This window comes from Apteryx mantelli, chromosome 1, assembly GCF_036417845.1.
Source record: "Apteryx mantelli isolate bAptMan1 chromosome 1, bAptMan1.hap1, whole genome shotgun sequence".
Classification (NCBI taxonomy): Eukaryota; Metazoa; Chordata; class Aves; order Apterygiformes; family Apterygidae; genus Apteryx; species Apteryx mantelli.
The window spans coordinates 17,164,973-17,188,810 of record NC_089978.1 but is presented as its reverse complement, the minus strand read 5'-3'; the positions used below and the strand labels follow the sequence as shown (position 1 = coordinate 17,188,810).

The window sequence follows — 23,838 nt, the reverse complement described above, 5'->3', positions numbered from 1 at the left end:
AGATGATAACTAAGATGGTCACACTGCTGAATACTGATGGGGGAACCTAGTGACAAAGATGCAGAATGGATTAAATTTAGATCCTTTTAATATAAACAGGAAATACAGCATTTTTTTCTCTATATATGACATTATCAATTGATTATCAAAAGTTAATAATTGACAGTCAATAAAACTGACAATTATTAGCACTATGACATCAATTACTTCCATTTATCATATACAGCAATAAATTTTTTCTTGGGAACAAAACATTTTGCTATATACTACATTACAAAACTCAGATTTTACAATAACCATGATATCCTAACACTGCAGTTCAGATAAAGTTCTGATTGCACAACAAAGACAAGGAAGTCTTCATGTAAAATAATAAATAAAAAAAATACTTAGGATTTTTACACTATTTAATAGAATGAGGACCATTTCAAAAAAAAAAAAAATTAAAAGAAAGAGCAAAGTTTCAAAATCAGTTCTTGCTCTTTGGGATTTGTACTTATAAATCACTTTTTACAATTCCATAAAATATGGTAAAAGAGAAAAACAGTGTGATCAAGATCAGCTGGAAACTAAATTAGCACCAAATTATTACTAATTGTTAATTAGCACCAAAACATCTAAAATTAGTAGCATCCAGAATAAGAGAATTCACACCATTAAAGACAGATACAGAAAATTCTAATACACAGGACAGACAGAGGTATCTCTGCTGTGCAGGGAGTCATCAAAGATTGTTTTACATTTATAAAATGTAAAGCACTTAAGCACTTTGAAGAATTTTAGAAAATCACAACTTTAATTATGCATGTACAACCTCCAGGGATCCTAAAAAGTGAACTGCCAGGCCACTGGTTTGTTTTACACTTGTCATTCTTGCAATGGTGGACACAGAGGAATCAGTTCCATGAAAATATCAAAAACAACCTATTTTTCAATGCCACTGAGACTTATCTATCTCATATGATCAAGCCTAAATTATTTCTGTGAAGCATTATGAAACTATACATGTAAAAAAAGCTAAATGTGTGATGCAGAGGCATCATTAAAGTTATGACACATAATATTCTACACAAAAATTAGCATTAAGTAAACTAAATGCTAGCCATATTGATTTCTATTGGCAGTCATATTTGAAGTGTCTTGGATCTCCTGCCAATTACTGAACAAACAGGCTTCTTCACAAAATGCTTTACTACATTATTGGAAAACATTTAAATTTACCAGCTGGCTGATCATACATAGCTACTTGTTACTGGCTGTAGTCATTTGCAGGCATAGCCATTCAACAGGATTTGATGGAATCACACAACACTAACAGAAGGCTGTAAAATGTTACATTCTCTAAGAAGCGCTACAGGCACTATATTTTCATTTCATCTTCTAGGGTGGTAACTAGCAATAACTAATTAGTTACAGGTACACTAAGTCCTGCACAGAACAAGATAGCTCTTACTGCTTTTCTAAGGTGTAAGAATGCATACGCAGGCCTGTATGTTTCAGTCTGGAAAAATTCTATTTATCACATACATTGTTTTGATTAAGACACTATCTATATATGGTTCTATTAAAAATATAATAAAGGATGAAACAGGTTCATAGGCATACATGAAAAAAAGAAATATGGTCCCAAGAATAAGAGACAGCTCTGTATACCGGAGTCTAGAGCCCACTCTGCAAGAAGGTGACTAGAGTGAGATCTAGCTTACAGGCCCTTCTCATCAAAAGTCCAAAGTAAATCTCCACACATTCTAGTAGACTGCTCTAATCACTAGGTTATCAGTTAGGTTGGGAGATTAAACCATCTGAATATAGGCCAATATGCAGGCAAGAATATAATGTTTATCAGATCAGAAGAAAGGAGCGGGACTGTAACTAAGTGGTAGGGACACTTGTTGAGAGTGGGGAAACCTGGGCTGCAACTATACAGAACATCTCTGTCTGGTGTAAAACAGGCAGGACAAGCTACTCTGACTCCTGTAGCTGCACTGTCAGCTGTATTTTTACTGCACTGTTTGCAGAGAAAACACAGCAAGAGATGTGAGATTATTCATAACCATATTCAACCTACAGGACATTATGTCAAAGATGTATGTTGTAACAGTAGGTGAGGCAGAACCAAAGCCACAGTGAACTCTAGAAATATAGCCTCTAAAAATTTACCAAACTCTTCCTATGTAAAACAATTACAGACAAAACCCAGAAAAAATGTAAGTCAGGTTGCTGAAAAGATCACATCTATTTAAGCTAAATATATTCTTAAAAAGAAAATGACTCTTACCAGCATTCAGTATGCATGCAGTCTTAATACTCTGAGTTGCCCTACATAGCATCTTGGAACATAATTTCTAATGATTCAATTAGTAATTACCAGTATTAAAATAATTCAACTAGCAGTATTTAGCACTTAAATTATAACTGAAGAAGTTGTCTGTGAAAAAAAAAAGAAGCTATGAATATAATATGGATCAATATTTGGCATGTTTATTGGAAAAAAGTCTGTTTCCTTTTAGTGCTATGCTTTGGGCTTACACCAACATTAGCAATGCAGTAGGTTACAGAACAGATCTCTGCATGACTGCAAAATGCTGCACTGTGCTTCAGCAAATCTCTGCTACAGCACAGAAATGTCATGCTGCAGCAATACAAATGAATGAAAAATAAATAAACGAATGAAAAAATAAATAACATTCACAGAAAGTCTATATAAAATCTACATTTCTGTTGATCTAAATATTGTACAGTGAAACAATTTCGTAAAATGAAATCAGATTTCTTATAAAAATGCATCACTATAACTTCATGTTTAGTTAAACAAATCACAGTATTATCTGTTTAAAATTTATCTTAAAAGATTTTGAAATGACAAAAGATTGATGAATATAATTTACTTTAAGTCAATATATATTTGAATGATTATTTTAAATCTCTGAGACCTAATAGAAGGTCTCCTCTGGTTTAATTATGTGATTTCAAAGTATGTATGTTTTAAAAGAACTGCTTCCCCAATTCTGATTTTAGTGGGGGACACAGTAACATTCTGTGCCTCCCTGCATAAGGAAGGAGATGTCAGTGAAAAAACGCACCCTGAAAAAGGATAATGTCTAGCAGCTGGGGAACTATATGGGACAGTAGACATAAATTATAAGCATAAGAAAATAAACCACATATTTTCCACAGACTCAGTGAAGCAGTGGACATAAAGGGTTCTAAATTTGATCTTTCTGGTGCTAGTGACTTGGTGACTGTTTGAGTTGGTGGCAACTTAAGGTGCTCAAAGAAGTAATGCAAGCTACTGTTGGAAGGATGAGGCTCTCACTCATATTACAAAAGAGTATCACAGAATTGTAACTACAACAGTCTCATATTTTCAGGATTCTGATCTACAGTTTATAGTAAAACACAGCAGTTCAGTAGAGTGTGAGTTTGCAAGTAAATGAGAAGTTCACCATATATATTCCTTCACAGAGTAACTCTCATGAATCTGTTCTGATTTTGTGCAGGTTAACTAAGGATTTATTTCCAAATACTGGCATTTTTAACAACTGCAGATCTTAATAGATTATGTAAAGTGTAGATTAAATAATCTTCCATCTGAATATGAGGAAAAATTTCTTTACTGTGAGGGTGACAGAGCACTGGAACAGGTTGCCCAGAGAGGTTGTGGAGTCTCCTTCTCTGGAGATATTCAAAACCTGCCTGGACACGATCCTGTGCAATGTGCTCTAGGTGACCCTGCTTGAGCAGGGGTGTTGGACTAGATGATCTCCAGAAGTCCCTTCCAACCTCAACCATTCTGTGATTCTGTGATTCTGTGTGAAATACATCACATACAATAATCAATACTGCCTCCATTCAGCAGTCTATTCCATGAGTATCCGACAAAGATAAAAATATTTAAAGTAAGTTCATGTTTATGTAAAAAGATTGTAAGAAGTTTTTAAAAGATGAAATATATTCATTGTTAACTACAAAAGAATAAGCAAGATAAGAGAACATCTAGTCAATTTTTCAATGAATCAAAGAATGGTTGAGGTTGGAAGGGTCTTCTGGAGACTGTCTAGCCCAACCCCCTTGCTCAGGCAGGGTCATCTAGAGGAGGTTGCCCGGGACTTTGTCCAGTCAGGTTTTGATATCTCCAAGGATGGAGACTCCATGACACCTCTAGGCAGCCTGTTCCAGTATTCAACCATCCTCATAGTGAAGAAGTGTTTTCTTATATTCAGATGGAATTTCCTGGGCACCATTGAGAAGAGACCAACTCTACCTTCTTTATTCCCCACCATTAGGTATTTATAAATATTGATAAGATCCTCCCTAAGCCTCCTCTCCTCCTGGCTAAACAATCTCAGCTCTCTCAGCCTCCCTTCATATGTCAGATGCTCCAAACTTTTAATCATCATTGTGGTCTCATTGCTAGACTCAGGTATTCAATATTCTGAACACTGAACCAGCTAAAAAAATTATATTTGATATTCAAGAAATTCAAACCCAATATTCAGAGGCAAGAATTTCTACAGAACAAGGGTCTTACACCAAAAAGAAATTTCCGCACTGAGCCCTTTTTGGGTGAGTGAGAGCATACTTTTTTTATAAAAAATACCAAATTTTTATTTCAAGTCTTTATTTCAAGTCTTGTAATTATAGGGAACTCATTGTACTTCTAGCTAAACTAATCCTTTTTCTCTCCCTATAACTTGCCCCTTTCTAAGGCAGCATGATATGGTTGTGCAGTTAATTATTAAAGTGATTTCCATTTGATATACAGACCAGCTCATTTCACAGCTCTGATACAAGATTTGCCATTCAGTCAACTTTCATGTCATATGACACAATTAATTTACTGGTCAAATAAACTATGCTAATCACTGGTTAAAGATTTGTACTGTTTAACTGTGCTTATCCAGTAGCTGTATTCTCTCATCCAGACTTTTTTTTAACTAAAACCAAAGAAAACAAAAATTATAGAATAAAGATAAAGAATTAAAGCTTTGCTCCAAAGTTCTAAACTGGCTCCACATTTGACCTAAGAGATGTTAGAAATCCCAGAGAGCAAACCTGAATTAAAGAAAAGGTTTTCATCTGCCTGTGAGCATTACCTATTTTCAACTCAGGCTGAAGTACAGTCATTCCTTAGTCAAATTCCTCCCTAAGCTCTAAGCATTAATGGCTCAATTCAGTTGCTATACATAATGCCATTTAAGACCCTGTAGGATATCCAAGAAAATGTCACAGATAGGCAGATATGACACTGGACTTCCAGCAGATCCACACTGTACTGCACGAGCTTACACAGAATCGCAGAATCGCTGAGGTTGGAAGGGACCTCTGGAGATCATCTAGTCCAACCCCCCTGCTCAAGCAGGGTCACCTAGAGCACATTGCACAGGATTGCATCCAGGCGCGTATGTTGTAACATTACACCAGCAATGGGAATCAACTGCTTAAATACTGGCATCTAGTTCCATTTTACCCTTGAATTCCAGCTGCTGGTCCAAGAAGAAAATGAATTCCCTTGGATCATGTGTCATATCTGCTAGATCCTTGTAGACATCTTGAATACACTAGGGCAACTCAGATGATACAAGATGCCTATTTATAGGCATCTGAATTGACACCTAGGGGAAAGGAAGTGCTAAACATTATCAGCTGAAAAGTTTAGTACAACAAACTAAACAAAGTGTTTATGTTCAAGACATCCAGAATTCAAATCACTTCACCATTTCCCTTATTAGACTGACAAAACAGAAGTTACAAGGGGAACAAAAAACATTTCCCAGGACAGACACTTGATATTTTCTGGCTCCACAAAGAAGAATAAGAATAGCTGTCCCAGAGAATCTGTTAGTTGTGCCATTAATTAGGTTCAACAACAGTATTAGAAGCAGACAGATTTTTGTTGTATCCAACGTAATAGGTCATTCACCCAAGTTGGGGCATACACGATTCAGAGAAATACATGACAAACCTCTCATCATCACGTATTCTTGAAGCACTACAACAACTGCATTCTCACATATAAAACATATAATCAGATCTGAACTAGACTGCAGTCACATGATAGCTAAGAACTCTCAACTATGATATAGTCATTTGCCATATCTTGCTGCTACAGCAATAAGTGAGATATTTAATACTAATGATTTTTTAAAAAAAGACCCCAAAAGACCCTGGCACTTTATTTTCATTAAATTGAGGAACAATTACTTTTCATTATTATAACATATGTAAGTAGACATATGCTGCTCTTTAGTGAGAACAACTCTTTTTTTAATTTCTCATTTCTAAATAGTAAAGATAGAATTTTGATGACAGGGAGAAATTAAGAATTCTTCAAAAGTGTTCACTTTCAGAAAAAGGTAAGCACAAAATATTAACCATCTTCTCTCTGCCAAACTATTGCTTTCAAATTTGGGGACCAAACTAAAACCTTAACATTCAGTGAACAGAAGTTGTAAGAACTATCCCATTAATAGAAATTAGATTAACAATGTAAATAGAACTAGTAAAACTACTTACATAGGTGGATGCTATTCAACATCAACTGAATTATTTGATCAAAAAGTGTCTCAAGAATTTTGTGTTCATTTAATTCCTAAACAATTATATCTATAACTGAAGATAATCATCTGAACACATTTTTCTTACTATTTTCAGTGATAATGCTAAAAATGATCTTGGCATAGAGCTAACTGGAAACAAAGAAAGATACCTGGATAAGGTACTGTATTTCATGTGTTTGTGCCCTTCACCATAGTGCAGATTCTACCTTCAAAATAAGTATCAATGGTAGAAAAGTATATATTACTTTCATGAATCTGCATGCATCACCAAAAAGTAAAAAACTGTGAATATAAAAAAAAAATCTTAAAGTATTCTTAAATATCTAATCACTCTATATGTACTCAATTCATTAAATGGGTTATGGAAATTTAACAATCAAAGGTCAAATAAAATGTTGTCTGTTCTCTAATAAAATAACCCCAAGAACAGGAAACTGAAGGAAGTGTCAACAAAATAGAAAATTATTGGATGAGATGTGTTCTGTTCTGAATCTCAGCATCTCCCACAGGTCTATGACAGAAAAGTATGACAAAGCATGAATGTAAATAAAAAATAGTGAAATACGCTGATATAGAGTAATTCCACTGATAAGCAGATGCCTGAATGACAAGGTTTTTCTGTTTTTTAATCGTCATACATAATATTTCTTTTAAATGTAGAAAAAACAGACTATGGAAAATCCACTTCACATGTTTAACAAAGGTAATGATCTCTACCTTGCAGGCTATTTCAAGTTAAAGTGCAAGGTCTTTCCATCATGAGATCAGGCTTTTTGGAGGCGGCTTTGATTTCTTCAGGAATAGGCTCATAATGTCTGTTTTGACCAATTCCAAAACACACAGCTTATAACACCAGACCAGATAGACTGTTTGGATGTCTGAAGACCCCGCCACTAGTATAAAAGGACATAAACAAGGAAGCTGAACTTCAGGTCTTAATATAAATCTGTATTGTATTTGAAACCATTGTTCAGGATTCAACAGAAGGAAAGACAATCCTTTTTGTAAAGCATAAAAAGAGACCTTCCCTTCTATTAGAAAGGAATGAGTCCTTATAACCACAGCCACAATGAGGTCTAATCTATCTTAATTAGGCATTTAATTTTCTCCGGAATTTTTTAGTGTATATTAAAGAAGTTCTCCTAAGGTAAGTGTGTAAGTTCTCTATCTGCATCATGGAGAAAGGTGACTCTTTTTGAAGATCTCCAGAGGTACAGCCTTTCCACTAAAATTAGGTGTTTGAATTTAAGCAGATAAAGCCTTCCATTGTCTCTGTCTTCATGGACTACATGGCAACTGAGGCACACACATTATGAAAACCATTTCATAAGGTACCTGAAATATAACAGCAAATGAAATACCTGAATCTGAATGTTTGAATCCCATTTAAAATGATAATTTCTCTCCTGAAAGAGCTGTTAATTCTATGATTCATAGAACATACTGCAGGTGAGAAAAACTGACAATTCAAAGAGATGGTAGTGCAAGACTTTAAAGATCAAAGGTAAAAAGCTAGCTAGAATTTTGACCAAATGAATGTGGTTGCTCTGAGAAATCCTGATACGTGATAATACTGTGGGTAAGGAATCAGATGATTTTATGTGAGAGATATTACCAATGGTTGACACGTGATATACAATGAAGTTTCATTATAGGCTTATCTATACAGTCCTGGAAAAGGACTAAAAGAACTGGAATTCCAGAAACCTCATTACATCCATTTTTGCTAGTACATACAAAACTGTAACTAGATACAGGAGTAAACTTTTAGTGCTGAACTGCAATAGAGACACTCTTCCTTTTCTTCCTTTGGAATCTATGTGTATTTATGTTCCTTCTCTATAACAATCCTGTTATTGAAAATAACCTGGATGCTGATGAAAATAGGAGTAGTTCACTGAGAGCATTTTGTCTCACACCATTCACTGTTAGAAGTGGACTATTTTCATGTTTGCCTTTGTGAAGGTATTTCTGGTCCTCCAAGTTTCCATCTTCAAAGAAAGAATCAGCTAGGTAAGACCTGAATCTGCCTGACACATATTTACCTGTAGTTTTCTCACCTAATTCTTCATTTGATAGGACCTGTATGCTAGAAGCCATCTTTTAAATGTCAGAAGCAAAGCTAACCACCCATAAGCACTACTGTGGAAACTGAAGTTTTAAATGTAAGTTGAAAAAGTGGTTGTGGTTAGCATAAGCTATGCTGAACTAACAGAAAATCAACAGAGTGGCAAGCATACTTTATCTCCTGGAATTGCTGATAATGCAAACTACAGAAAATCAAGTGTCAGAACACAGTAAAACAATGTATTAAATTTATAAGCAAACAATTTGATTTAAATAAAATATTAAAGAATGTCTTGCTATTAATTAAACTAAGTAACTCTAGCCTATACCAGAGATACCTGTAGAGTTTATTTTGAAATTTCTTTTACATTCTGAAATTGTAATGTTTATTACAAAGAAGTAGTCTACAGATAAAAGTCAACATATTCCTCTGTTTAGTCTGAATTTCTTATGGAAATTCATATTTTTGAACAGGTGCTTGGTGTCTCTAGCCAAAGATTCAGAGATCAATGCAAAATATAACCTTACCTGGGAACTGACCATACGTTGTGATGAACGAGCAATATTAGCAGGCAGGCCAAAAAATTCAGGTTTATCATCTTCTGGAAGGCTTTCAATAATATTACGATAATCCTACATTAGAAGAAAAGAATAAACATACCTGAAGGAACTCTTTGTTCAGTTCATGAGATTAACAGCGTATGCTGAAAAGAATTTCAATAAGTGCACTGCATGACACAAAAATTAGAATGACTATATAATACATGATGTATTTTGGAAATTTTATTTATAAATTTATAAATGTTTTTTATAAAAAACTGTAGTAAAATCAACAGAAAGCCCAAATTGTCTCCACTCCAAAAAGGCAAAAAGCAATTCTGATTACAGTGATGTTATTAATTAGGAAAAAAAAATCATGCTAAGAAGTTTTCTCTGAAAAGTAGTTACAATACTTCAATTGAAAAGATAAAAATAAGATTAATTGTAATATAACATAGAAAAAAAGGATTTTAGCATTTGGAATTTGAATAGTATAGTATAATACATATTTATATAATGAACATGGGCTTCTACTTAAATCTCTTATGAAGATATTATCATGCAAAAAGAGGAAATTGTTTATAAACATAAACATGTAAACATGCATATATGTTTATAAACATAAACATGTAAGCACGTAAAAATATATTTAGGTTTGCACTATTATTGGAGAGGCAAAATAGACTCAATAGTGGGTCTAGTGTAACAATCATTAGTGATGCTCTTCTCATACGAAACAGAAAGAGGCCTTGTGGACAAGCATAGACTAATGGTCTTGGATGTCTCTTATTGTGGCTCTAATGGCAAAAACATTTGGTATTTAAAAGTCTGGCTGCACCTTAATGCATTATACCATGTGCACTTTGTCCTTGATCCTGAACACATTCATGCTTGTGCTCTGATTTATTACTGTGAGTAATCTTACTGAGTGTTTGCAAGATCAGGTTCCAAGTGTACATGATGTACTTGGACATGAACCTTAGTTCTGAGATAACTGTAACAGCAGATCTCTTCAGTGAACACTGAGGGAACACTATTTGGTAAGATATATTATGCCAATTGACTTAAGTAATCAAATTTAGTTTTATTACTAGTATTCTATTCATTAAAACTACTAACACAAAAATATTTAAGACACATAAATGTATGGAACTCTTACAGTAATAATCACAAAACTATTAGAAATAGAGAGATATTAAAGCAGTGCAGACAAGAAGAAAGGCCCATCTATTTGACCACATTATCCTTGCAAATAGAGAAGCCTAGTTTGTTTACTTCTTCCCTTTTTATGATATTAGTTCAGCACTTCTACAGAAAACAAGTATATAACATATTTAAATAACATATTTAAAATAAACAAATAAACAAACCCAAAACCTAGATGGTCAGAATCCAGATAGAAAAATGACCGCAATTTGTTTTAACTGAAATAGTTCCATACTACGTAAGCAGTTAAGTCGATAAGAATACTACTTCAAAATACAAATGAATATTAATAATAATAATAGCAATAGTAATGGTAATGATAGTAGTAGTAGTAGTAATAATAATAATAATAATATGGGAAAGGATAGAGAGATACCAGTTCTTCAGACTCAGGTGAATTCCCTCTCATTTACACTCTTGAATACTAAAGGAGAATCAGAATCCATATTTATCTCCAAATAAAATGACATACAACATCCAGACCATATCAGCAAATTATGCCAGAATGTTAATGTATTTTACAAATATGGGGATGTATTTAAATTTCCCTGTTTCATCTAGGAGATAAAGAATATTCAGTGTTCTGTACAAGAGTGTTAATAGGTTAACATACTAAATTACTAAAAATGTAATGATGTCCTCCTTTGTCAAAAGAGATTCAAGTTATTTTATTCAGTTCTTCACAGCTATACCGCTTTTCACCATAATCCCATCAGATACCATAAAATAAGGACACTGATCGAACAATCTAGCAGAATAGTTCTGACAACAGAGGAATTACTGTTCCACACAAAAGAATTCTCAAAGAAATGGAGGTATCATTTGCATTACATCTCTGGCTTTGTTTGTGGATATAATGCTTCTGGAAAATAACATGTACCATTTTCTATAGTAGATAATAAGAGATGTATACCTACCAAAACACTGCAGGAATTCGGTAAAGAGATGGAATATGGGAATTTAGTCATCTTCTTGCCTCTACCATTTAAACTGCCAATGATTCTTGAATTGAAAAGCTGCTCCAAATAGGACCGAAGAACCCTCATATCAAAGTAATTATCTATACGGCCTCCATAAATTGCATTTTCAAACAAGCCATGCACAAATTCCCACTGAAAATCTTTGGAATCTGTAAATTTATTTTTTTAACATTGCATTATAAGCATTGCTTTTTGTCATCGCAGTTATTCTTCAGTGAAATACAAAAATACAAACACACCCAATAATTCATTTCTAATTGTTTTTCTCCTCTATTACCAAACAATAAAAGTTGCAAAAGCTTCACTGGGTTTGTAAATATTTTCCATTGATAAAACTAGCAGTTACTGTGTTTGAAATCAAAAATGAATTCTCAGAAATATAGCAGAAGTCTTCAAGAACTTTTTACTGGAGATATGCCAATTGGTTACATGCATTTCAGAGAGGATACCGTAAAAATTTTAATTGTGTCATCCTTTGTCATGAATAGGCAAAATTTCACTTGCTCAAAATTTTATACACTATTTTGTACTACATTCCCATCTGATCTCATAGAGTAAGCTAACCCATTGAAACAAAACTGGATAATGCTCCAAAAAGTCATTATTGCAAATTCTGTCTTTCAAATACAAAGAGGTCTAGGCTAGATACTTTGTGATCATTACAAATCACACAATGTAGTCTGCAAAACTAAGCATGTTACTATTAGTTTCCTGGTCAGATTCCTGTTGTTGTAATTACATTTTTCTGGCTTAACACGTTTAACATAACTTACGTTCCCTCCCTTCTATCACATTTGCCTAAAATAACTACACTGAACTTAATCTACACTACCTTCCAGTGTAGGTGAAAGCTTGATCAGAACTAACTACTCTAGTACCAACTGTAGTAGAGATCAGATCTCTACTACTAAAAGTCACCGGATGAAAGGAAGCAGCAATTACTGTAAGGCTTTTTTTGTGGTAACCAGTGTATTCCAAATACTTCTATCATTCCTTCATAAGAAAAGTTATCTTCATAGCAATAGTTAATGATTAGATTAATGATTATCATTAATAGTTAATGATTCAAAGCTCTTTACATCATCCTGTATGTTTCAAGTCTGTATAGCTAATGTTCAATTCCATAAAATACTCATTTATAGTCATCCATAAATCTCATTTAAGTCAATGATCTTAAATTGTTTTTGAATATCAGATCCTAACCTTACTGTGAAACTATATAAAATGCAAACAATTTTATAAAAACCTAACTTTTTTCCTATTTACTAATATTAAGAAATTACTAACCTCCTTAACAGTAATGGGTTCAACCTAACAATGAATTTCAATATGAGGGAGTTTATATTCAATTCATTCATTCAGTATATGAGGGAGCTCACACTGGGAAGGTATGGAGGCAGAAGATCTCATCCTCCAGGCATTCCCATATTTCCCATTAATTCTGCTGGACTCAGGAAGCCTAGAAGAATAGTTCCTGACATACACAAACTATTGGCTTACCCAACCCAAAAAATGGAATTATCATTCACCCCATATTTCTGGCTTTGCTTATGGGTGGCGATCCTTGCAGCATCTCAGCTATTATCTGAGTGTTGTAGAAAGATCAAACTCTTCAGGCTACATCTCTACTAACAATAGAGGCCCCCTGTTTGAACCTAAGGTCAGGTGGCACAATATAGCTTGCATCCATACAGCTAAACTCTCTTATGCCCTAAAATAAGGTAGCCTCAGGACTACTGATAGAGTATCCAGCCCCTGCTATTCTATAAGCCATGTCTGGTCACTGTCTGGGAGAATGCCAATTGGTGTAGGCCAAACACAGGAAAAATAAACCCAATCATGGAACAGTTTTGAGCCTGTGTCCTGCCCTAATCAGTTTACTAATACAGACATAGCCTCAGAGTCTGAATCTAAGTTCAGCAAAGCCTGATAAGCCTAACATGGCTGATTTAGGGTCAGGCTACATCCCATATTAATGTAGTTACCTAATTATCTGGCCATACATATATATATATATATATATATATATATGTGAAAATCTTCTACAAATGTACCACTTGTAGAAGTGAAATGAAGATTCAAATGCAAAATCTGAAAATCTGTGCTGAAAGCTGAAAGCTGCCATGAAACAGAACAGGCCTACTCCAAAAAAAGCAATCATACAAAGTAATCAAGTTATAAAAATAAGTGGGAAAGTACTTAATATTATAAAAATTTTAAATGAAAGGCATTCAGAAAGGTTATGCTACAGAGATGAGTAAGCTTCCCTTAAAAAGTGACTTACCCTCAAAGAGTCTATCAATAATGTCAAAACCCGCACAGAGATCAGATAAAGAAAATTCATAAAATTTGGTCCAACCCTAAAATTTAAAAAGAAATTAAAAAAAATTAATTAGTTACAAAATGATGATCATGAAGTACAATGAAAATATTAAGTGGTTACTGAATAATGTACAACACTTAGCACTGAGTGAAAGAAGAGACATCCTATCTCCTCTAAAGTGCAATTGAGGTAGTGCAATAGAAACTGCTCTACCAGTGCATTTAATTCTACAAAGTCACACAAATTAGAATCCATTAAGTATGAGGAACGTGAACTTAAGGTTCTTTTCTTCCCTAACACTGTTTACTGTAGCTAAAATTTGCTGACAGCTCTGATTAGATCACTCATTGACTTATTATTTTGTTTCTGGTGGCTCTTTTGTATTTTAGTTTCCTTTGGATTTTAATAAATGTCTGCTTTTTCAAATATTGTCTGTATTATAATTTGATCATTTTACTCCTTATTTCATGTCACTTCTATAGTGACAGAAAAAAATTACAATGAGAAAAACAATTATTTCTACTCTTACGGCAGGAATGCTGACTGCCATATGAACATTTTAATAATGTTAGTTTAAACCTCCTTTCTGTTGTTGACGGCATTATTCTTTATGCAGCATTAATGCGTACTACATAATTCTTGAACAGATATGAAAAGAAAAATGTTCCTCACAAAAAAAATTTAATGTAAAAGGATAAATACAAATAAAATTGAGATATGATACAGTACTTAAGAAATCCAAATCTCAAAGGTTTATCTTGTTACTATATCTTCTTAAGTAAGACCTAACAGGGTCATGTGGTAAGAATGTACCTTTGCATATGGATCAGATCATATAAACAGGTACATAGGGGTCATGTGGCAAGAAAGGTACATAGGGGTCAGATAATATGCACATAACCAGTTATACTAGAGGGGTACTTCCACAGGTCAAGACTGCAGTTGGTCAGAAGACCATAATCAAGCTATGTGCCAGCTGCCAGTCACCCTGAAGATCATAAACTAGAAAGAAGTTGTAGCTTCTCAAAGGTGTTACTGTATTTAACTTCACAGATCTGTAAATTGACTCAAAATAACTCAAAATTCATTTAAAAAAAAGAAGAGTTTCTAGCTGGCATTAATTACAGTCCAGCCATGGTAGAAAGCGATAAACTCAAGCAAAATATAAAATCATCACTGTATAAGTCTGCAGATGAGACAAACATAATTACAGTGGAATTAAGGAGAAAGAAACATCCTTATCTCAAGTGATTTAAGTCACTTGGAAAACTGGTGACAAATGAACATGAATTTGAACACAGCCAAATGACAGGTAAGGCAGCAGTTCAGTACTTTAAATGTTTTCACCTGTTCCACTTCTTGAACATCACATTCAAAGTCAGACTTTTTGCTGAATGTTACTGGAAGAGGCAGATGACTCTATAAATCACAAACTAAAAAGAAGCAAAAGCTTTCAAAAATTCCAGTCTCTGTCAGATCAAACCCATCAGAAGGCATGTTATTTTCATCAGTAGTCTAAATAAAAAGAAACAAGCCATAGAACAGGTTTTTATTTCTGTTAGTTTAAGTGTCCACAGCCAGAAAGTATTTGCTTTAAAAATTTAGCTGAGGAAAAACAATTTATAGTCTTGGAAATCCATTATAGTCCTCATATAAAATGTGTCAATTCCCTTGTTCTTCCTTTTCCTTCAACAGGATTTGCGTCCAGAAAGAGAGCAAACAATCTTGCTTCCTCCTTCTCAAAGAAGTGTCTCTTCTTTCATACGGCTTCCACCATTTAGAAGGCATAATTGTTACTTGCTACCATTCAACCATGTATGTTCCAAAGTATGTTTAGAAATCAGTTTCTACCTTGCTACCCGGAGAGAAGGTTTATTTTTTTCCTGGCTCAAGCAGGAAAGATTCACAGAATCCTTTCCATGGGACTTCACTCCTGCATCAGGATGACCTAGGACACAAATCACACAATACCCGCAACGGCAGGCAGTGGCACTTTCCAAGGGGCTAGAATTCAGGCTGTGAAGATCTCATCTTACAACGAGTTCAGAGACAATAATGAAAGTTCTGAACATGATCAAACATATAGATGAAGAAAAAGACTTCCAAGTATAAAATCTAATACATGAGGAAAATTTTAAAAAAGTTTGTGAACAAAAAGTTACCTGAGGAATATAATTTCTTCTTTCTTGGCATACAGCATGAAACCATGCTAAACAAAAGAGAGAATGGGCTCGAGACAAATTTCCCTTTTTATTAATTTGCTCTGGCATCCACGATTCATAGGTTCGCAAGAGATTCTTTTTGAGGCCTGGAGGTGCCTGCATTGTAAGGAAAAACAGTTTGTTCTGTGCATACAATTTTCTATTTTCATGTACTGTTTTCTTAAATTATAACTCTTGAATGACAACTAGTATTTAACTCTTGAATATATCAAATGAGATTTAGCAAACATGAAAAAAATTACCTTATAATAAATGGCCTAACAACAGAATGATCTTGTACCAAAAATAATGTAAATATGCTGAAGGAAATTACAATCAGAATTGTTAGGAGGACGTAACTACAGTAAAAGTATTTAGTGAAGAATACTACCCTATCAAAACATGTAATTTTTTTTTTTTTTTTTCCCCAAACACATGTATCTTTCTTCTGGTTTTATAAGCTCTACTACCATTTCTCATTTCTGTTATCAGAGCAAAGTGGCCCTGTGCCATCTGAGTACTCTGTAAGCTGGCAAATAGATACAGTAGATCACAGAATCACAGAATCGCTGAGGTTGGAAGGGACCTCTGGAGATCATCTAGTCCAACCCCCCTGCTCAAGCAGGGTCACCTAGAGCACATTGCACAGGATTGCATCCAGGCGCGTTTTGAATATCTCCAGAGAAGGAGACTCCACAACCTCTCTGGGCAACCTGTTCCAGTGCTCTGTCACCCTCACAGTGAAAAAGTTTCTCCTCATGTTCAGATGGAAGTGTCTGTGTTTCAGTTTGTGCCCGTTGCCTCGCATCCTGTCGCTCGGCACCACTGAAAAGAGTCTGGTCCCATCCTCTTGACACCCTCCCTTCAGATACTTGTACACATTGATAAGATCTCCTCTCGGCCTTCTCTTCTCCAAGCTAAACAGGCCCAGCTCTCTCAGCCTTTCCTCATAAGAGAGATGCTCCAGTCCCCTAATCATCTTTGTAGCCCTTCGCTGGACTTGCTCCAGTAGTGCCACATCCCTCTTGTACTGGGGAGCCCAGAACTGGACGCAGTACTCCAGATGTGGCCTCACCAGGGCTGAGTAGAGGGGGAGAATCACTTCCCTCGATCTGCTGGCAACACTCTTCCTCATGCACCCCAGGAGACCATTGGCCTTCTTGGCCACAAGGGCACATTGCTGCCTCATGCTTAACTTGGTGTCCACCAGCACTCCCAGGTCCTTCTCAGCAGAGCTGCTTTCCAGCAGGTCAACCCCCAACCTGTACTGGTGTATGGGGTTATTCCTCCCTAGGTGCAGGACTCTGCACTTTCCTTTGTTGAACTTCATGAGGTTCCTCTCCTCCCACCTCTCCAGACTGTCCAGGTCTCTCTGAATGGCAGCACAGCCCTCTGGTGTATCGGCCACTCCTCCTAGTTTTGTATCGTCAGCAAACTTGATGAGGGTGCACTCTGTCCCTTCATCCAGGTCATTGATGAAGAAGTTGAACAAGACTGGACCCACTACTGACCCCTGGGGGACACCACTAGCTACAGGCCTCCAACTAGACTCTGTGCCACTGATCACAACCCTCTGAGCTCTGCCATTCAGCCAGTTCTCAATCCACCTCACTGTCCACTCATCTAACCCACACTTCCTGAGCTTGTCTATGAGGATGTTATGGGAGACAGCGTCAAAAGCCTTGCTGAAGTCTAGGTAGACAACATCCACTGCTCTCCCTTCATCTACCCAGGCAGTCATTCCATCACAGGAGGCTACTGGATCGCTTAGGCATGATTTCCCCTTGGTGAAGCCATGCTGACTACTCCTGATCACCTTCTTGTCCTCCACATGCTTGGAGATGGCCTCCAGGATGAGCTGCTCCATCACCTTTCCAGGGATGCAGGTGAGGCTGACTGGCCTGTAGTTCCCTGGGTCCTCCTTCTTGCCCTTTTTGAAGACTGGGGTGACATTGGCTTTCTTCCAGCCTTCAGGCACCTCTCCTCTTCTCCATGACCTTTCAAAGATGATGGAGAGTGGCTTAGCAATAACATCCGCCAGCTCCCTCAGCACTCGTGGGCGCATCCCATCAGGGCCCATGGATTTGTGGGTGTCAAGTTTGCTTAAATGATCTCTAACCCACTCCTCCTCCACCAAGGGAAAGTCTTCCTCTCTCCAGACTTTCTCTCTTGCCTCCAGAGTCTGGGATTCCTGAGGGCTGGCCTGAGCAGTAAAGACTGAAGCAAAGAAGGCATTCAGTAACTCTGCCTTCTCTGCATCCTTCGTCACCAGGGCACCCACCCCATTCAGCAAAGGGCCCACATTTTCCCTAGTCTTCCTCTTACTGCTGATGTATTTGAAGAAGCCCTTCTTGCTGTCCTTGACATCTCTAGCCAGATTTAATTCCAAACGGGCCTTAGCCTTCCTCGTCGCATCCCTGCATACTCTGACAACGTTCCTATATTCCTCCCAAGTGGCCTGTCCCCCTTTCCACTTTCTGTAGACTTCCTTCTTCTGGCTGAGTTTTGCCAGGAGCTCCTTGCTCATCCATGCAGGTCTCCTGCCTCCTTTGCTTGACTTCCTACTCATAGGGATGCACCGCTCTTGAGCCTGGAGGAAGTGATGTTTGAATATTAACCAGCTCTCTTGAACACTCCTTCCTTCTAGGGCCCTCACCCATGGGATTCCTCCAAGTAGGTCCCTGAAGAGGCCAAAGTTTGCTCTCCTGAAGTCCAGGGTTGTGATCCTACTTGGTGCCCTGCTGCCTCCTCGCAGGATCCTCAACTCCACCATCTCGTGGTCACTGCAGCCAAGGCTGCCCCCGACCTTCACATCTTCCACCAGTCCTTCTTTGTTTGTTAGTACGAGGTCCAGCAGCCCACCTCTCCTTGTTGGCTCCTCCACCACCTGTGTCAAGAAGTTGTCACCAATGCTCTGCAGGAACCTCCAGGACTGTTTGTGCCTAGCTGTGTTGTCTTTCCAGCAGATATCTATATATGATAAAATGCCAGTTCTCTGATTTATTGCTAGTAAGAGACAACCAGTAGAAATAACCACAGGTAAAGAGTACATAACAACAAATATTACAGTACTAAAAAGTAAAAACAACTGATTAGATACCCAGTCATTTTCAAATGATTTGCAAGTGAAGGCAGATAAATTTTAAAGAGATTTAAATCATATTTTCATATTTATAAGAACAATTTTCCTTTCTTTTGAAAAATGTTTGTTAGTGTTTCCATAAGATTACTATAAGTAAAACAGAGTTGTAAAAATAATCTTCCAACAATTGCAAAACTATGTAATTGATGATTTTCTTTTAAATAAATATCTACTTCTTGATCAGTAACAGCTATGGGGCATACCACAACCATATAATAATCAACTATTATTAGCCAAGTCATTGGCTATCATCGCTCTCTCATGATAATGAAGTATTTGCTTTACATGAAAAGATAAGGAAAGGAATTAGAAAGTTGTGTCAGTGCAGAGTTCCAGCTATTCTGAAGACAGTGGATCCAATAATTTCAAGGAGCTAGATAAAAAAAAGTGACAAACCTGCATAGTCCTATAGTTTCTGTACTATTGAAGACCTCATTACAAGCAAGAAGTTATCTCAGAAGTTTAAAAAAGCCCTCTAATCAATACAAAAGTGCAACAATTTTGGCCTCTTGAAAGTCAGCAAGATTGGACTCTAAAAATTATCAAACTGTCTCAGTTTAGCTATAGGCAAACTACTACCACACTCTGTAGCCAGTGGGAGGGTCAGTAGTACCCCCATCCGTGATTTCCATAATGGACATAAGTGCATAAACTGAGAGCACTTGCCAATAAATTGAGAGAGCATGGTCCAAGTAACTCCTTAGTTTGAGCCATTTTGAAAGCAAAGGCTTTTAACCATATGTTTCATGGTATGGGAGGATAGCCATTTCTGTTGAAAGGGTCCAAGGAGTATAAAGTTATGGAACCAAAGAGAAAAATATGGAAGAGGGAGTCTGATACTGTGATCTGTAGATGAGGACATTCATCAAGAAGGGGGTATTCCTCCATTCCCTTTCATGCTCCAAGACCTGGGTATGCTTTTGCTTTTAAGAAAAACTGATTAAATGCATAAAATTATTTGGAGCAGAAACCAGAGCAAATACTTCCCCCTGGTAAATTTATTATCATTTCAGGCTTTCAATTTGAAAAGATATCTAGAAGGAAATCTTCTAAACCTTCCCTTTAAAGCACAGCTTCAGCAAATTTCCACATATAGATCACAAATGATCACTGAAAATCTTTCAAGATAAATTCTTAGCATTTTTGTTCTACTTCTAATTAACAAATAAGGCAAAATCAGTTATACAAACAGTCCACATTATCTGAACTTTATTCTAACTAGACGCATAGTTCACTATGCATCAAAGTTCATTTCTTGTAAACATGTAGTAAAAGCTCTCCAAACAGATCTTACTTCATAAGTTATTTTCAGACTTGATTGAAGCAAAATTGGAGTAAATTTTGGATGAACTTCTGCAGTAAGCCAAAGGCGAAAGTTTGATTGAGGCTGTAGTATATTCAGTTCCTATTGAAGAGATGTTATATACTGAAACATTTTTTTAAATGCACAGGTCAGAATTTGCAAAATAATATTCCAACTTAAAAAGTTATGCCTGTCTCAAAACACTTTAGTTGCTATTATAAGGTTCACAAAAACTATAGTTCAAGATATGTTGTCTTTACACATTCTACATATGCCCTACGTTCAAGTTCAAAGCTCATCCTTGCTGCATCAAAATATTTGCAACCCTCCTCCCAGATTCTGAATTCAGAGCATAAAAGCATATAGCAGCTTCCTCATAAGTACAGAATGCAAGATCGCAAAAGAGGAAGGAGTGGACTGTAGGTCATATAAGAACAACAGATTTCAAAGAATTTCAGCAACTGTACAGTTATTTTAATTTCTTTTTCTTCAAGTGTCTGTCCTACATGCACCTCACAAATCAGAATTCCCAGAAAACTGAGGATAGGAGCATAGACTTCCAAGAACATAAATATTGTCAAATGCTATTTCAAATACAAAAGCTTCACAAAAATAAGTCATTGAATGTATGAAAACATACTCCAGGTGTGTTATGTGCATCTGAAACAGACATATTTTTCACAAAAGCTGCCAAAGTTGCTTGACAACTGACTTGAGAACAAATTCAACAGCTTTGTGGTTGTGAGTCTTGGGAAATATATACCTCAGAAAGCTCATACCAGATTTTCACACAATCCATTCACTTTGATTATCTCCAAGATACAATCATTTTGTTTTCAGTAGTTTTAGTAAAGAAGCAAATAAATTGTGTTAAGACATGAATGGTTCTGTTCTTTGGGCAAAATGACAGTTGTATCTGGTATACACAATCACAGAATAATCGAGGTTGGAAGGGACCACTGGAGATTGTCTAGTCCAACTCTCTTGGCTTGTCCAGTCCAGTCAGGTTTTGAAAATCTCCAAGGATGGAGACTGCACAATCTCTCTGAGCAACCTTTTTCAGTGTTCAACCACCTTCACTGTAAAAAAAGTTTTTACTTATGTTTTTCTATCACAGTTGCCTATATTTCAGTTTATGCCCATTGCCTCTTGGTCTATCACTGGGCACCACTGAGAAGAGTCTGGCTCTGCCTTCTTTACTCACCCCCATCAGAAATTTATAAATACTGATAAGACCCCCCATGAGCTTTCTCTTGTACTGGCTGAGCAATCCCAGCTCTCTCAGCCCCCTGTCATATGACAGATGCTCCAAACCCTTAGTCATCTTTGTGGCCCTTTGCTGGACACAATCTAGTATGTACACATCTCTCTTGTACTGGGGAGCCCAGCAGTGGATCCAGCTCTCCAGATGTGGCCTCATCAGTACTGAATACAGGGAAATGATCATCTCCCTTGACCTGCTAGTGTTGCTTTCTCTAATGCAGCCCAGGAGGCTGTTGGCCTTTTTTGCCACAAGGGTACATTGCTGGCCCATGTTCAACCAGTTGTCCGCCAGCCCTCCCAGGTCCTTCTCTGCAAAGCTGCTCTCTGGCCAGTCAGTCCCCAGACTGTCCTGGTGCACAGGGTTATTCCTCCCCAAGTATAGGGCTTGGTATTTCCCTTTGTTGAACTTCATGAGGTTCCTTTCTGTCCATTTCTCCAGCCTGTCAAGGTCCCTGTGAATGGCAGCACAGCCTGGTGTGTCAGCCACTCCTCCTGGTATTGTATCATCTGCAGTCATGCTGAGGGTACACTTGGTCCCATCATTCAGGTCATTAATGAAGATGCTAAACAGATCTGGCTCCTGGGGCACACCACTAATGAAGGGTCTCCAGCTGGACTTCATGTTACTGATCACAACCCTTCGAATCCAGCAATTCAGTCAGGTTTCAATCCACTTCACTGTGGTACTATTAAATCTGTATTTCATCAGCTTGTCTATGAGGACGTTATGGGAGATAACATAAGATATGAAAAGGATCCAGAGTCTTGGATGCAGGATATTTAAGAAAAAATCCAAGGAGATATATATGCTGGTTCAATCAAAATCATCCGCAGGGTGCCTTTAAAGATATCATGTTTGGCTAGAAGACAGCTAAGAGAAGTCAGTTGTAAGTTATGAAGCTTTAATCTTCACGTGAGAACTAAATTTAAGCTCCTGGATGGAACTGGATTATAAATAGGCAGATCTCTCTTAAGAAGACTTTAAACACAGGAATTACATGACCTCATATTTCTAATGGCATGCAAAGCATGCAAGAGGATGTGCTGAGTCAAACATCAGCAAATGTTAGTCTACTAATTCTTAAATCTTAAATTCTTAAGTCTTAAATTCAGTAAGAATTTTAACACCTTCAGTAGTATGTTCTTCGGAAATAAGAAACTTCTGATACCTATTCACATTGTTGATGCTTGTAAGATTTGAAATTTTATCCTTACAATCACTTGAATAAGAGGCTTACAAACATTTTCTTATTGTTCACTACCATATTTGGAATAGATGAAACACGTCAGTGTTATCATGCGTTGCCTGTCCACATTTTCAAAATGGATGATGCAAATGTAAAAGGCATACGCATGCCACATGGTCATTGCTAGACAGAAGATTCCAAACTCATGTGCATAGAGTCCACTTAATGGACAATCATTAGAAAAAAGGAGAAATAAAATTGCCATAACCGTATTAAGAAACCTCCAACTTTCTATTTTATATTTAGTTTCCTTTGTAGATTTCACAGTTGTATATATGGAAAGTCACTTTGCTCTAGTAAGTTAATGATTTTATATGCAATAAGTAACAGTGTATTTCTGTAAAATATTAGACATTTTACTTTCAAATTAGAAAAAACTTGGTAAATCAGAAACTAGCTTCACTTAAAAATAAAAGAAGAGCTAATTAAAATGAAGCCCTAGAACTGTAGAAATGAATAATTTAAAACATATGTAGATTTAGAATTCAGCAAACATGGGCAGTATGCCATTAAGCATCAGAAGTCCTAAAAAGATCATTTGTTTCCTCATTGTGCCAGAAATAATCTATACTTTATAAAATTTAAATTGTTCACACAAAGGAAGAAACTGCTTTTAGATTTGAAGAATTTCATCTTACTCATGATTTAAAAACCTGCAAAGTTTTTGTTTAGCATCTCAATTTTCAATTGTTGGAATTTTAAAATATCAGCATTGAAATGCCTGAATGTTTCAGAAATATTGCAGACTAATCTTGTCCAGTTTCTGATACATTCTTGTCTAGTTACCCTCACCTTTTCCAGTACAGGAAGCCAAGATATAACAAGATGCAGGTTCTTTAAACATAGCCATTCTCCATTACGTGCACATTCTTTTAAAGTTTGAATGGCTAGGTCAGCTTGGCCTTGGCCCATTGCAATCTGAAAAGAAAGAAATAGTTGTATCAGGAATTTATCATAATTTATTTAACAGATAAATACAATATTGTTTTTCCAAGTTAGACTGTAT

The 23,838-nt window shown here is 36.4% G+C and overlaps 1 protein-coding gene across 1 annotated transcript in view; it reads right to left on the bottom strand.

The window, feature by feature from the left end:
- The window catches only part of DYNC2H1 (dynein cytoplasmic 2 heavy chain 1), a 200,611-nt gene that overhangs the window by 66,807 nt on the left and 109,966 nt on the right, over positions 1-23,838 (bottom strand). The window contains exons 77-82 of the mRNA XM_013956014.2: positions 23,625-23,750; positions 20,314-20,424; positions 15,839-15,994; positions 13,638-13,713; positions 11,291-11,502; positions 9,156-9,260 (exon numbers count right to left, since the gene is read on the bottom strand). Of these exons, the coding sequence (XP_013811468.2) occupies positions 9,156-9,260; positions 11,291-11,502; positions 13,638-13,713; positions 15,839-15,994; positions 20,314-20,424; positions 23,625-23,750 (786 nt within the window). The remainder of the gene's footprint in view (positions 1-9,155; positions 9,261-11,290; positions 11,503-13,637; positions 13,714-15,838; positions 15,995-20,313; positions 20,425-23,624; positions 23,751-23,838) is intronic.